This window comes from Antedon mediterranea, chromosome 7, assembly GCF_964355755.1.
Source record: "Antedon mediterranea chromosome 7, ecAntMedi1.1, whole genome shotgun sequence".
Lineage (NCBI taxonomy): Eukaryota > Metazoa > Echinodermata > Crinoidea > Comatulida > Antedonidae > Antedon > Antedon mediterranea.
In genome coordinates, this window is record NC_092676.1 from 38,825 (window position 1) to 53,244 (window position 14,420).

At 33.0% G+C, this 14,420-nt stretch overlaps 1 protein-coding gene across 1 annotated transcript; it reads left to right on the forward strand.

The window, feature by feature from the left end:
- The first annotated feature begins 1,506 nt into the window (after positions 1-1,506).
- On the forward strand, positions 1,507-4,045 carry LOC140054155 (uncharacterized). Its single transcript, XM_072099041.1, has one exon. It carries the CDS (start codon positions 1,545-1,547, stop codon positions 3,120-3,122), a length of 1,578 nt encoding a protein of 525 aa, XP_071955142.1. The 5' UTR covers positions 1,507-1,544; the 3' UTR covers positions 3,123-4,045.
- The last annotated feature ends 10,375 nt before the right edge of the window (positions 4,046-14,420 follow it).

Below are 14,420 nucleotides of genomic sequence, written 5' to 3' on the forward strand. Positions count from 1 at the left end.
TGTCCTTATTCAAACAATTCATGATCACCTAATAAGAACGCAGTAAACTTACATACTGTCCTTATTCAAACAATTCATGATCACCTAATAAGAACGCAGTAAACTTACATACTGTCCTTATTCAAACAATTCATGATCACCTAATAAGAACGCAGTAAACTTACATACTGTCCTTATTCAAACAATTCATGATCACCTAATAAGAACGCAGTAAACTTACATACTGTCCTTATTCAAACAATTCATGATCATCTAATAAGAACGCAGTAAACTTACATACTGTTCTTATTCAAACAATTCATGATCACCTAATAAGAACGCAGTAAACTTACATACTGTCCTTATTCAAACAATTCATGATCACCTAATAAGAACGCAGTAAACTTACATACTGTCCTTATTCAAACAATTCATGATCACCTAATAAGAACGCAGTAAACTTACATACTGTCCTTATTCAAACAATTCATGATCACCTAATAAGAACGCAGTAAACTTACATACTGTCCTTATTCAAACAATTCATGATCATCTAATAAGAACGCAGTAAACTTACATACTGTCCTTATTCAAACAATTCATGATCACCTAATAAGAACGCAGTAAACTTACATACTGTCCTTATTCAAACAATTCATGATCATCTAATAAGAACGCAGTAAACTTACATACTGTCCTTATTCAAACAATTCATGATCACCTAATAAGAACGCAGTAAACTTACATACTGTCCTTATTCAAACAATTCATGATCACCTAATAAGAACGCAGTAAACTTACATACTGTCCTTATTCAAACAATTCATGATCACCTAATAAGAACGCAGTAAACTTACATACTGTCCTTATTCAAACAATTCATGATCACCTAATAAGAACGCAGTAAACTTACATACTGTCCTTATTCAAACAATTCATGATCACCTAATAAGAACGCAGTAAACTTACATACTGTCCTTATTCAAACAATTCATGATCACCTAATAAGAACGCAGTAAACTTACATACTGTCCTTATTCAAACAATTCAAGGTATCCAACTAAGAAATCTAGATTGCTGAGCTCCTATAATACTTAATACACTGTGCTTGTCAAGCCAATTGCTTAATCTGTAATAGTAGTTGTATATTTAAATTACTCAAGTACAGGTGGATGCAACAATAGGCTACAAGCAGTATGGACCTTTAGTAGGCCTATATTATGGAGGAAATCCATGCTAAAAAAAGGGATCTTCTTAATTAAGTACTTGTGATTCATAACACCATAGATAAATATCTATGACTACACTAAAATGTCATTTTGCCGGTTCAATCAGTTAATTTATGTAGGAATAATAATGTAATTTTTACTAACAATTACCAAACAATGCATGGGCCAAGGAACAGAGGAAATTATTAGGAATTCATAGACCGTAATGCACCGTACTTAGCCAATGATTAGTCGAGGTCAAATTACTAGACTCGTTATACTTGACTGAACATCATCAGTGCAAGACAGTTTTAATGACATCATACACGGCGGCCTTGTGATTCAGCTGCAATCAAAATGGAAACGACTGCCGTATTTTTCTTATTTCTATTTAGTTTCATTAATAAATCGTTTGCTAATCTAATTCATCAACCTGAAGACACCATTGCTGAAGTCGGGGATACTGTAGTTTTAAGGTGTTCAGTTGATCCAGGACCAGAAGTGAACGTTTACTGGCAATTATTAACAGCAGACGCTGTGGTATATTTAACAGACAATACGCGCGTCTATCCCGGTAGCGAATCCAATACTCTAAACGATAGACTTACAATTGTAGGTGATGACAAGACAGGGGTATTTGATTTAAGAATAAAACCAATTTATGGAAGCGATTCAGGAAAATTCCTATGTTTGTATTTTGTTGATGGATTACATCAGAAGTCATCACGTGTCGCTACTCTTACAGTTCTATCGCCACCGTTTGAAGAGTACCCGATTTGTTCTTTGACTCCAAAGAATAATCTACAAATTGGTGATTTTATACGGATGACATGTGTGACATCAGGAGGAATACCGCCTGCTAGGATATATTGGAAACGATTTGAAGAAATGTTACCTGCCTATTTACATGAACAAGATGGACGAATATATATTTCCTATGAATTTACATTATCTGAATTGGACAACGGTGCTGTATTTACATGTGAAGCCGTGTCACCTGCCATTAGGTCACCACGGTTTTGTAGCGTCAGACCATATCGAAATGAAACGAAAGTTCGAATCCACTCTAGATCTAAATTAATTATTGGCAATGATGGCATATTCGATTGTATAGCCTCTGCAATTCCACCAGCAGATATTTTCGAATGGCGAATAAATAATAATATTGTAGATGTAAAAGATGGTAGACTTCACTTAGAAAATTATAACCAAACATTACGTATATCTTCGCTAAATATTTCAGATAAAAATAATGAGATATCTTGTGTTGCAGGAAACACGTATGTCGTAGTGACTGGTAACGCATCAATGAGTTTGTCCATAAGCAAGGTAGCCTCGGTAAATGGACCTGAAATTGTTGGTATATGCATTGGAATATTTCTGGTAATTATTTCGGCTGTCATTTTATTGTATTTTTTGCTTAAATACAAAAAGAAACGTGACTTTTTTAAAGATTTAGATTTTGACAAAGCATGTAGGAATAGTTACGTCTTTCCTCGTCAGTTTTTCTCAAGAAGATCACAAAATGAATGTATGAATCGAAAAGACACAGCACCTGAAAACGATCGCCGCCAGTCTCGAGTAATTGTATGCTCGACACCACAAGAAGCAATTAATATACACAGCACAGAATTACAACGGATTCCAGAGAATCAATCGCCTAATCCACGTTATTCTGTTGGATTTTATTCGACAAATGCTACAGTCTCTAATCACAATGAATCAAGACTTTATAATGAAGTATTAGGTGATAAAGATGACGAGATTCAAGAAGACATATATGCAAACATAGACGACGAAGATAACCCAAAAGCAACTCCACCTAAGCCTCCTTCACAATCATTAAAACCACGAATAAGTGGACCTATCCTTAACTATAGTACCAACAATAGTGTTGATTTAGCTAATGCTATGTATGTGGGTATCATTGATTGATAACATGCTTAAAATGAATATTTAATCTTTAGCTGTGATAACACTAAACAAAATAATAATGACAAAATTGTAACCATACGACATTCTGGATTATTTATTCTTTTTTAATCGGTTATAAATGATAAATAGAGAAATGATATTGGATGTCATTACTAATGTAATTATATCTCTGGAAAGTGCTTACTGGGAGAGAATGCACTACTGGTGTTGTAGGTTTTTCTATTGGTAAACAAAAGGAAGGAGGATAACAAAATGTATAGGTATATTTATTAGATGTTTGTACAGAATTTTTTAAATAAATTTATAGATTGTATATTTTAATTCACATTTGTTTAAACATTTTTTTATTATATTTTACACTTGATTTTACACCAATTAAGGCCAATTTACGCAGACGAGTGGTAACAGTAGCGGAAAACCGAATATGTATCTATCCTGACCGCCCATTTCTCGTCAACCGCCCGTCTGCTCTTGTCCCACACAGAATATGTATCTATCCTAAAGCTTGGTTCCCACTAGAACGTAACGCAAGGACGTAAACGCAACGCAAGCGTTTTAACCAATGACAAGCGAAGTTATAGACGTGACAGTTAGCAATCACAAGCGAATAAGCCATCGCTTGTGATTGGTCAATTCACTTGCGTTGCGTTACGTCCTTGTGTTGCGTCGCTAGTGGGAACCACGCTTTAGCGCGCATTTCTCCTCAACCGCCCGTTTGCTCTTGTCCCACATAGAATATGTATCTATCCTAAGCGCGCATTTCCACTCAACCGCCCGTTTGCTCTTTCTATTTTGTTTTCAGCTTAGCGTTACCTCGTCTGTGTAAATTGGCCATAATGCTTTTTATTGTTATGTTATAGAATTGCTATATTTATCAATTTATAAATGATGCTGCATAGCAATAAATACCGTACAATATATAATTCACATTGTTTAATGATTTGTTCACTTATTTTCGGCAGAGCAGAATACAGTTGTTTAAAGTAGGTTCATAAAGGTCATAATCAGTTTCCGGTCCAGTTTTTTTATATTCATTGTACATAATACAATACTGTACAATTATCTGATAAATCACTTACTTATACTAATTTGCCGTCACAAATCCGTCAAGATTTCCCTTGTGATAACTGTAGTGGTTCGACATCCGAAATGATTCTTTCTACAATTGCATATCCTATTGTTTGAAGAATACAAAGAACGATTGAGTCTCCTTTATGAAGTTAAAATGCCCATTTATAAACAATTTTAGATTCCACCATTTAAACTATCAATTTTCATTTTCTTGAAGCATTGACAGGATATCCTAAATATTACTTCTACGCTATCGTTTATGAAGCGTATTCTCGGAATACATATAAATGAACATTTATGTTGGAAACCCCATATAAACTGCATCTCAAATAAAATCGCTAAATCCATTGGTATCATCTACAAGGTAAAACACGTCTTTCCTAAACATAATCTTTTTAATTTGTACAATGCGTTTAGCTTACCACACCTCTATTACTGCAATATAATATGGGGAAATGAATATCCAACAAACTTAGAAAAAATACATAAATTACAAAAACGTATAGCTAGAATGATTACAAACTCACCGATGAGAACAGCCTCCAAACCACTATTACAAAGTTTAAAAATGTTAAATATATACGATATAAATAAAATTCAAATTGCATGCTTTATGTTCAAATATTATCTCCAGGAACTTCCCATCCCTATAAACAACTTGATTGATTTAAACCCTAAAACTGATCGCTTAAAGACATTAAGAAACGCAAATAAGATATATATTCCACACAGTAGACTAGAAATTAATAAAAGATCAATTTTTATTGAAGGACCAACATACTGGAATAAACTCCAGTCTACCCTAGAACAAAATCACATGACCTCACTCCCTATGCTAAAGTACAATATTAAAAAGATGATATTTGAAACATATTGCTAGCTACTATTGCTACTGCAAAATTGGGGTTGTAAACATTTAGCTTAATATCACTTTGTTGTGTTTGTGTTTTTTTTTTTTTTTTTTTTTTTTCTTTTTCTGTCTCAAAATGTCATTTTTTGTTAATGTAATGCGTCCGTATAATATGTTTTATGTTTATGCTTAGGACTACAAAGACAAGCCACTTTGGCTTCTGTGTATCTTAACCCATAAACTTTGTAAAATATTGAATATTGAATAAATGTTGTTGTATAATTGATAATTAAAAAAAAAAAAGCAAGGGTAAATGCCCTAAACTAAGCGTAGTATATACGTCTACGCTATCGTTTATGAAGCAAGGGCAGCTGCCCTAAACTAAGCGCAGTATATACGTCTACGCTATCGTTTATGAAGCAACGGTAAATGCCCTAAACTAAGCGTAGTATATACGTCTACGCTATCGTTTATGAAGCAAGGGCAGCTGCCCTAAACTAAGCGTAGTATATACGTCTACGCTATCGTTTATGAAGCAAGGGTAAATGCCCTAAACTAAGCGCAGTATATACGTCTACGCTATCGTTTATAAAGCATGGGTAAATGCCCTAAACTAAGCGCAGTATACGTCTACGCTATCGTTTATGAAGCAAGGGCAGCTGCCCTAAACTAAGCGTAGTATATAAGTCTACGCTACCGTTTATAAAGCAAGGGTAAATGCCATAAACTAAGCGTAGTATCGTCTACGCTATCGTTTATGAAGCAAGGGTAAATGCCCTAAACTAAGCGTAGTATATAGGCTACGTCTACGCTATCGTTTATAAAGCAAGTGCAAATGCCCTAACTAAGCGTAGGCCTAGTATATACTACGCTATCGTTTATGAAGCAAGGGCAAATGCCCTAAATTAAGCGTAGTTACTAGTATATACGTCTACGCTACGCTATCGTTTATAAAGCTAGGGCAGATGCCCTAAATTAAGCGTAGTTACTAGTATATACGTCTACGCTACGCTATCGTTTATAAAGCAAGGACAGATGCCCTAAACTAAGCGTAGTATATACTTCTACGCTATCGTTTATAAAGCAAGGGCAGATGCTCTAAACTAAGCGTAGTACAATATATATTTCTACGCTATCGTTTATAAAGCAAGGGCAGCTGCCCTAAACTAAGCGTAGTACAATATATACTTCTACGCTATCGTTTATAAAGCAAGGGCAGCTGCCCTAAACTAAGCGTAGTAGGCCTACTATACGCTATCGTTTATGAATGATCTAAGCGTAGTAACTATTAATTATTTTACACTAGGCCTACAGATATAGTTTATAAGCAATGAACACTATTAGGCCTCTATCATTTCGGATAATTTTTTAGGTTTGAAGCGGAAGAAGTTAAATTAACTGATGATTCATATCATCCGGTTTAAAAGTCGTGCAAGAAAGTGCAGGCCCCACTCTCAAATAATAAATAATACTTTGTATGTAGGTCAATTGCTTGCAGTTTGTATTCGCTTAGAATAAAAACAAGATCTAAGTACAAAATAATACAATTTTCAAAATGGGGCATCGTCGACAAACTGAGCCAAAAGATTGTAGTATGTCTTCCGGGCATTTAGATGAAATGTTACAAGGTACCATGCAGACTGAAAAGTTATGAGAGTCAGAGCCATATAGTATAAAGGGTTACGACTGGTGGGTTAGGGTTAGGGTTAGGGTATAAAAGGGTTACGACTGGTGGGTTGGCTTTGCACATTCATAATTCACTGTCAAATGTGCAATTATTTTTTTTATATAAGAAAACGCTGAAAATGTTTTGACAATTTTTACACATTGCTCTAGTGTGGATCTCGTGACTTTAACCCAATGTCGTAACTCCTTGAAAGTGAGAGTCAAACCATATATAATTACATATGGTCCTTGACCACATATCTACTGTATTTTTATTTTGGTAGAGATTGTTAGGATATTGAAAGGGTATGAACAATATTAAAATAATAAAGGCAAATTATCATAAATTAAATTATGAACGAGCCTCTGAAATTTGATAACGTTGGTGGCGCAGTTTGTGTCAAAAACGGCTGCTAATCAACTCTGTATAATACTGGAGGCTCTGGCGAGAGTACCCAAAGAGAGTGTCTTTGGACAGGTATATAAAATATACCAAATTGGCTAGTTGAGAATTCTCAACTATTACCGCAGTACGCCTGTAACGACGAAGCCTACCAGTATAATGGGATAGGCTGATTTCCTTGTTAACTTAAGGGGTCATTTCATTTCTGAATTATGATTGGTAGTAAAGGAAATTTACTGGAATCCTATTGGATGGTAAGGTGGTAGTAGGACCATGTCCATCCCATTGCAGTAATAAAGTTGAGCCACCTGCGACCATTACAATGTCCTACCATGCTAATGTAGGAGTGGGGAAATGTTATGCTTACTACTGTTTCTTTTAATAATTTAATACAATTAATAAGAATAAAGAATACACTTAACAATATACAACAAATAACATTAATGTACGATGTAGTTTAACACTGTTCTCAACTATAGTCATTTTGGTATACTTGAGCACATTGATAAAGAATAGGATAAACTTAACAATATACGACAAATAACAGTAATGTACGATCCCGTTTAACACTGTTCTCAACTATAGTCATTTTGGTATACTTGAGCACAGTGATAAAGAATAGGATAAACTTAACAATATACAACAACAATGTACAATCCCGTTTAACACTGTTCTCAACTATAGTCATTTTGGTATACTTGAGCACAGTGATAAAGAATAGGATAAACTTAACAATATACAACAACAATGTACGATCCCGTTTAACACTGTTCTCAACTATAGTCATTTTGGTATACTTGAGCACATTGATAAAGAATAGGATAAACTTAACAATATACAACAAAAAACATTAATGTACGATCCAGTTTAACACTGTCCTCGACTATAGTCATTTTGGTATACTTGAGAACAGTTATAAAGAATAGGATAAACTTAACAATATACAACAAAAAACATTAATGTACGATCCAGTTTAACACTGTCCTCGACTATAGTCATTTTGGTATACTTGAGCACAGTGATAAAGAATAGGATAAACTTAACAATATACAACAAAAAACATTAATGTACGATCCAGTTTAACACTGTTCTCAACTATAGTCATTTTGGTATACTTGAGCACAGTGATAAAGAATAGGATAAACTTAAAAATATACAACAAAAAACATTAATGTACGATCCAGTTTAACACTGTTCTTAACTATAGTCATTTTGGTATACTTGAGAACAGTGATAAAAAATAGGATAAACTTAACAATGTACAACAAAAAACGTACATTAATGTACGATCCCGTTTAACACTGTTCTCAACTATAGCCATTTTGGTATACTTGAGCACAGTGATAAAGAATAGGATAAACTTAATAATATACAACAAATAACATTAATGTACGATCCAGTTTACCACTGTTCTCAACTATATAGTCATTTTGGTATACAACAAAAAACATTAATGTACGATCCAGTTTAACACTGTTCTCAACTATAGTCATTTTGGTATACTTGAGCACAGTGATAAAGAATAGGATAAACTTAACAATATACAACAAAAAACATTAATGTACGATCCCGTTTACCACTGTTCTCAACAATAGTCATTTTGGTATACTTGAACACAATATACAACAAATAACATTAATGTACACGATTCTGTTTAACACTGTTCTCAACTATAGTCATTTTCATATACTTGAGCACAGTGATAATATGAAAAACATAATAACACTATAATATTGTAGATGAATGACGCGGACACGTACATATGTTCATAAGTAATTGATATAAATTGACTTTTAAAAGTGGAATTAACACATCAAATGATTGTAGATAAATATGACGTGAATTGCACGTACATTATGTTGATGAGTAGTATATTTATATAAATCGACTTTGAAAAGTGAAATAACACTAATATTGGTAGATGAATATGACGTGGACACGTACATAATTATATTGATTAGTATATTGATATAAATCGACTTTTAAAAGTCAAATTAACACTAATATTTGTAGATGAATATGACTTGGACACGATTTACATTATGTTGATGAGTATATTGATATAAATCGACTTTTAAAAGTGAAATAACACTAATATTTGTAGATGAATATGACGTGGACACGTACGGTACATAATGTTGATGAATATATTGATATAAATCGACTTTTAAAAGTGAAATAACACTATTAGTTGTACACTATTGATCATATATGAATATGACGTGAATTGCACGTACATATGTTGATGAGTAGGCCTATATTGATATAATTGACTTCGAAAAGTGAAATAACACTGATTTGTAAATGAATATGACGTGGACAAGTACATTTATTGATGAGTATATTGATAAATCGACTTTTAAAAGTGAAATAACACTAATATTTATAGATGAATATGACGTGGACACGTACATGTTGATGAGTATATTGATATAAATCGACTTTTAAAAGTGGAATTAATACTCTTGATTGTAGACGTGAATTGCACGTACATATGTTGATGAGTGTATTGATATAAATCGACTAAACGTTAAATAACACTATCTTGTACAAGTACCCTCACTTGCACTGATGAAGGGCTAGTGTTGCCCGAAAACTCTGCTAACTTTTCTGGCTGTTTTACTTTATCGTTTTGATTTAGCTTTTCGCTTCTTTTTTTTGTATCTCCATTGAGACCACAGCATTGTTATTATTTCAGTATTTTGCCTTTGGATTTACTAATATTAAAAGTGAAATAACACTAATGACTGTAGATGATATGACATTTATGTTGATGTATATATTTTTGTATATATAATATGGACACCTACATACGTTGATAGGTATTGATATAAATAGATTTTTAAAAGTACGGTAATAGACACTTTATTTGTAGATGAATACGACATGGACAAGTTGCAATAAATGCTATCGTTATATCGTATGTTGATGAGTATTGATATAAATCGACTTTTTTAAAGTGGAATAACACTAAAATGTATAGATGGATATGGCCTCAACAAGTATTGTATTAAGCGGTACTGTATATTGATAGACTTCATACCTGTAATGTCAATGAAATCTGGCAACAAGAATTGCGTTTGATCCTCCTAATAGTATTCTAATAATCTTGGTTTGTAAAGGAGGCATGAAAAATCTAAACGCATAGCCAGGGGAGGGGTTGGAGTTTCGAACAAACTCCCCTGTGCCCGTCCTACGGTTTTTGTGAACTTTTTAGTAGCGTGCAAACGCGACTCTACAGCTCACTATGTCTGTCGGTCGGTCGGTCGGTAAACAGCAACTCAAATTTGAGCACGCGACTGCAGCCATGTATAGGCCTATAGCCTGTTTATACTAGAAATCAGCAGTGAAAGTATATGTAAATAATATGTGTTAATATAGAATTAGTTTTTTTAATTTAATAAATACTATTTAAAGTTGATCTTATTCTTTATCTGTGATTAATTATACTCAAATGACTATAGTTTAAAACAGTATTAAACGGGATCATACATTAATGTTATTTGTTGTATATTATTAAGTTTATCCTATTCTTTATCACTGTGCTCAAGTATACCAAAATGACTATAGTTGAGAACAGTGTTAAACTGGATCGTACATTAATGCTATTTGTTGTATATTATTATTAAGTTTATCCTATTCTTTATCACTGTGCTCAAGTATACCAAAATGACTATAGTTGAGAACAGTTTTAAACGGGATCGTACATTAATTTTATTTGTTGTATATTGTTAAGTTTATCCTATTCTTTATCACTGTGCTCAAGTATACCAAAATGACTATAGTTGAGAACAGTGTTAAACTACATCGTACATTAATGTTATTTGTTGTATATTGTTAAGTTTATCCTATTCTTTATCACTGTGCTCAAGTATACTAAAATGACTATAGTTGAGAACAGTGGTAAACTGGATCGTACATTAATTTTATCCTTTGCTTTACTGTGCTTTGATTTGATAAGCAAGTTTGGTTGCCCCGCCCCCATATGCTGCCTACTAAATTAGGATTCCCTAGCTTTTCTATAAAAATTGAAGTACCCAGAATGCACGTTATACGGAAGTCATAGTCTTGTAAAATACAGACACAATAGTTTTTATCGTATTGTTTTCATTTAAATATCACTAAGATTGTCTTAAACTACAAACAACTAAAATTAGTGAAGGTATGCAAGTGTTTCTAAATGTTTACTACTGGTAGTATTAATACAATTTGGATTATATCATTTTCCAGAAAGGTAGAAAAAACATAAAATAGTTGAGAATTCTCAACTAGCCAGGATGGTATAGGAAATATAGCTCCTTTGGAGTACCACACCACCGCCGCGGCGCCCTCTATCTCTGGAAACCTGCTCTACTTGGCCAAAACAGTATAAGGCTAATAAATAGAAAGAAACTTTCATTTATGATGGTTTTCTTTCACTGAAAACCAGCATCCATCCGCCACAGTGTATTTCAGAGAAATATTTTATTGTTTTTAAACACATTAAAATCGTAGTGGTTGATTTACTAAAGTCTCCAAATATGAACCCACCAGTGCAGACAATCCAAGTTACGTGCCTGGCCAGTGTCATGAGTTTCAATCTGAATGTGATTTAAAATAGACCACTAGACTAATGATTAGTTAAATATTTGTGGTTCAGAAATATAGATACATTATTGGCGGTGTCTTTGAATTCGATTATAGTGATTTGATATCAGTGAGTTGTATTACTGTATGATAAGTATTGTTATGATAACCTTTCATTCTTCTCGCAATTAATCATTTTAAATCAAATTTTATTTTGTTATATTGGCTTAAGAAGTCTCAATCAAACAATGTACAATAAATAATCTTTAAGTATTGGTTATCGATGATAAATTCATAAGTTTTCGACAGAATAGCCTGTAATCGACAATTATTCTTAAGTTAATGAATTGCTATCTAATCCAGAGAATTATTATAAAATATTTTGATTGTAAATCAAATAGATAACTAGAATGGTATTTTTTATAACAAACCTTTAACAATTTTTAATAACTATGATGAGCTAAACTTAAAGATGATTGATATGATACTCCTTATTTTCAGTTGAATGCGTTTAATATTATTATGTAAATAATGGTGATCAGGGTCGGATTTAAGAGGGTAATATATGGTAAATAATAAAAAAAAATTAAATTAAGCCAGTATTCCTATACGTCGGCGGAGAGGGGGGGGGGAGTTATGGGGTTGGGTGTGTCTGTGTCTCAAATACTGTGATACTATACTATATTCATATAGTGTATCATATTCATACCCCCCTCCCCCTCCCCCTCCCCCTCCCCCCATTTCTAAATATACCGCCCTGGTGATTATAGTCCAATGCGTCAATTCGTTGCACCCCACCTCCTCCTCTATTTCTAAATATATCCGCTTTGGTGGTTATAGTCAATTCGTTGCGCCGCAGACCCCCCCCCCCCCCCCCCTCTCTCTCTCTCTCTCTCTCTCTCTCGCCACCACACCATTTCTAAACATATCCGCTTTGGTGATTTTAGTCAACTGCGTCCATTCGTCGTTGAACTTTGTCCTCTATCATAACCAAACTACAATACAACTACACAGCCACATGTTAACCAGCATTTGCCCAAATTGGATGGAACGTGAAATGCAGATAACCGGTAATTATTACTATTTAATACAAACTAATTGTTTTAAGGTTTGCATGCAAAATACAAACACTATTATAGTAACGTCAGCAGGTATGTAGTAGCCTACATCATGTTGTCGTTTTTAGAAACATGGTGCACAAAAAATCTGAATTAATTAAATTATTTTTTTGTAATTAATTTGTGAATAAGTACAATCGTATTTTAGTTGCTAACCAAGCTATTTGGTTGGCTATGTTTTCACATATTGTATTAGGCCTAATTTAGATTATTATTTTTCAATAATTGAATAATTCTTCAGGTACAAGGGTTTAAGTAATGTTATAATGATTTTAATGTATTACATTTATCCACTCAACGTACAATTCTTCAGGTACAAGGGTTTAAGTAATGTTATAGTGATTTTAATGTATTACATTTATCCACTCAACGTACAATAGATAATAGTAAGTGTGAGTGGATGGATGCCATCATAAATTCGAAGAATGTTAAGTTATGCCTCACAGTTAAAAAATAATATTGATAAATTATAAATATTAAGTTGTTAAATATAAGTTGAATATAATAAATAAACATGATGTTAGGGCAGGAAGATGTAAAATAACTTACTAACTATTATATTAATTTTATTTTACATCAATATAATACAAGAGGTAGCAGTCTGAATTTTTGAGTACCTACTTTTAAATCAGTTGCTCATAATACGTTTATCTTTGCAGCAATTAAGAATTGGAATGCCCTGCCTAAAATAATAAAACAAAGCAATTCTATTGAACATTTTAAAAATAAAAGTTAAGGAATATCTTAGAATTAGAGCCCGTGAAAGTGAATCAACGGTAAAGTATGATTTTATATATAATGCCAATTATAAGTATGTTATATGTATTGTAATATATATATATTTTTTTGTTATTGTCTTTTTAAATTTGTTATTGAGGACCCCATTGGAAATAAGTCTCACATTGAGACTTCCATGGGCTATCCTGCATCTCTGTTTTTGTATTTTCAACATTTTTGAATTGTATATATCTCTGTTTCATAAACTGTGTATGTCTTTTTAATGAGATGCTAATAAATCAAAATCAAAATTTGCGGCGCTCACTAATGTATGTTATATAATAGATAATTATCAGGGCCTATTTATAAACCTCTACCAGGTGACCAGTTGTGTAATATATATAATTATCAGGGCCTATTTATAAACCTCTACCAGGTGACCAGTTGTGTAATATATATAATTATCAGGGCCTATTTATAAACCTCTACCAGGTGACCAGTTGTGTAATATATATAATTATCAGGGCCTATTTATAAACCTCTACCAGGTGACCAGTTGTGTAATATATATAATTATCAGGGCCTATTTATAAACCTCTACCAGGTGACCAGTTGTGTAATATATACAATTATCAGGGCCTATTTATAAACCTCTACCAGGTGACCAGTTGTGTAATATATATAATTATCAGGGCTATTTATAAACCTCTACCAGGTGACCAGTTGTGTAATATATATAATTATCAGGGCCTATTTATAAACCTCTACCAGGTGACCAGTTGTGTAATATATATAATTATCAGGGCCTATTTATAAACCTCTACCAGGTGACCAGTTGTGTAGTATATTTGCTCGAGAAAAACTGAGCTCCACCTGGTATTGACATTGAGTTAATTCACACTGAAAAT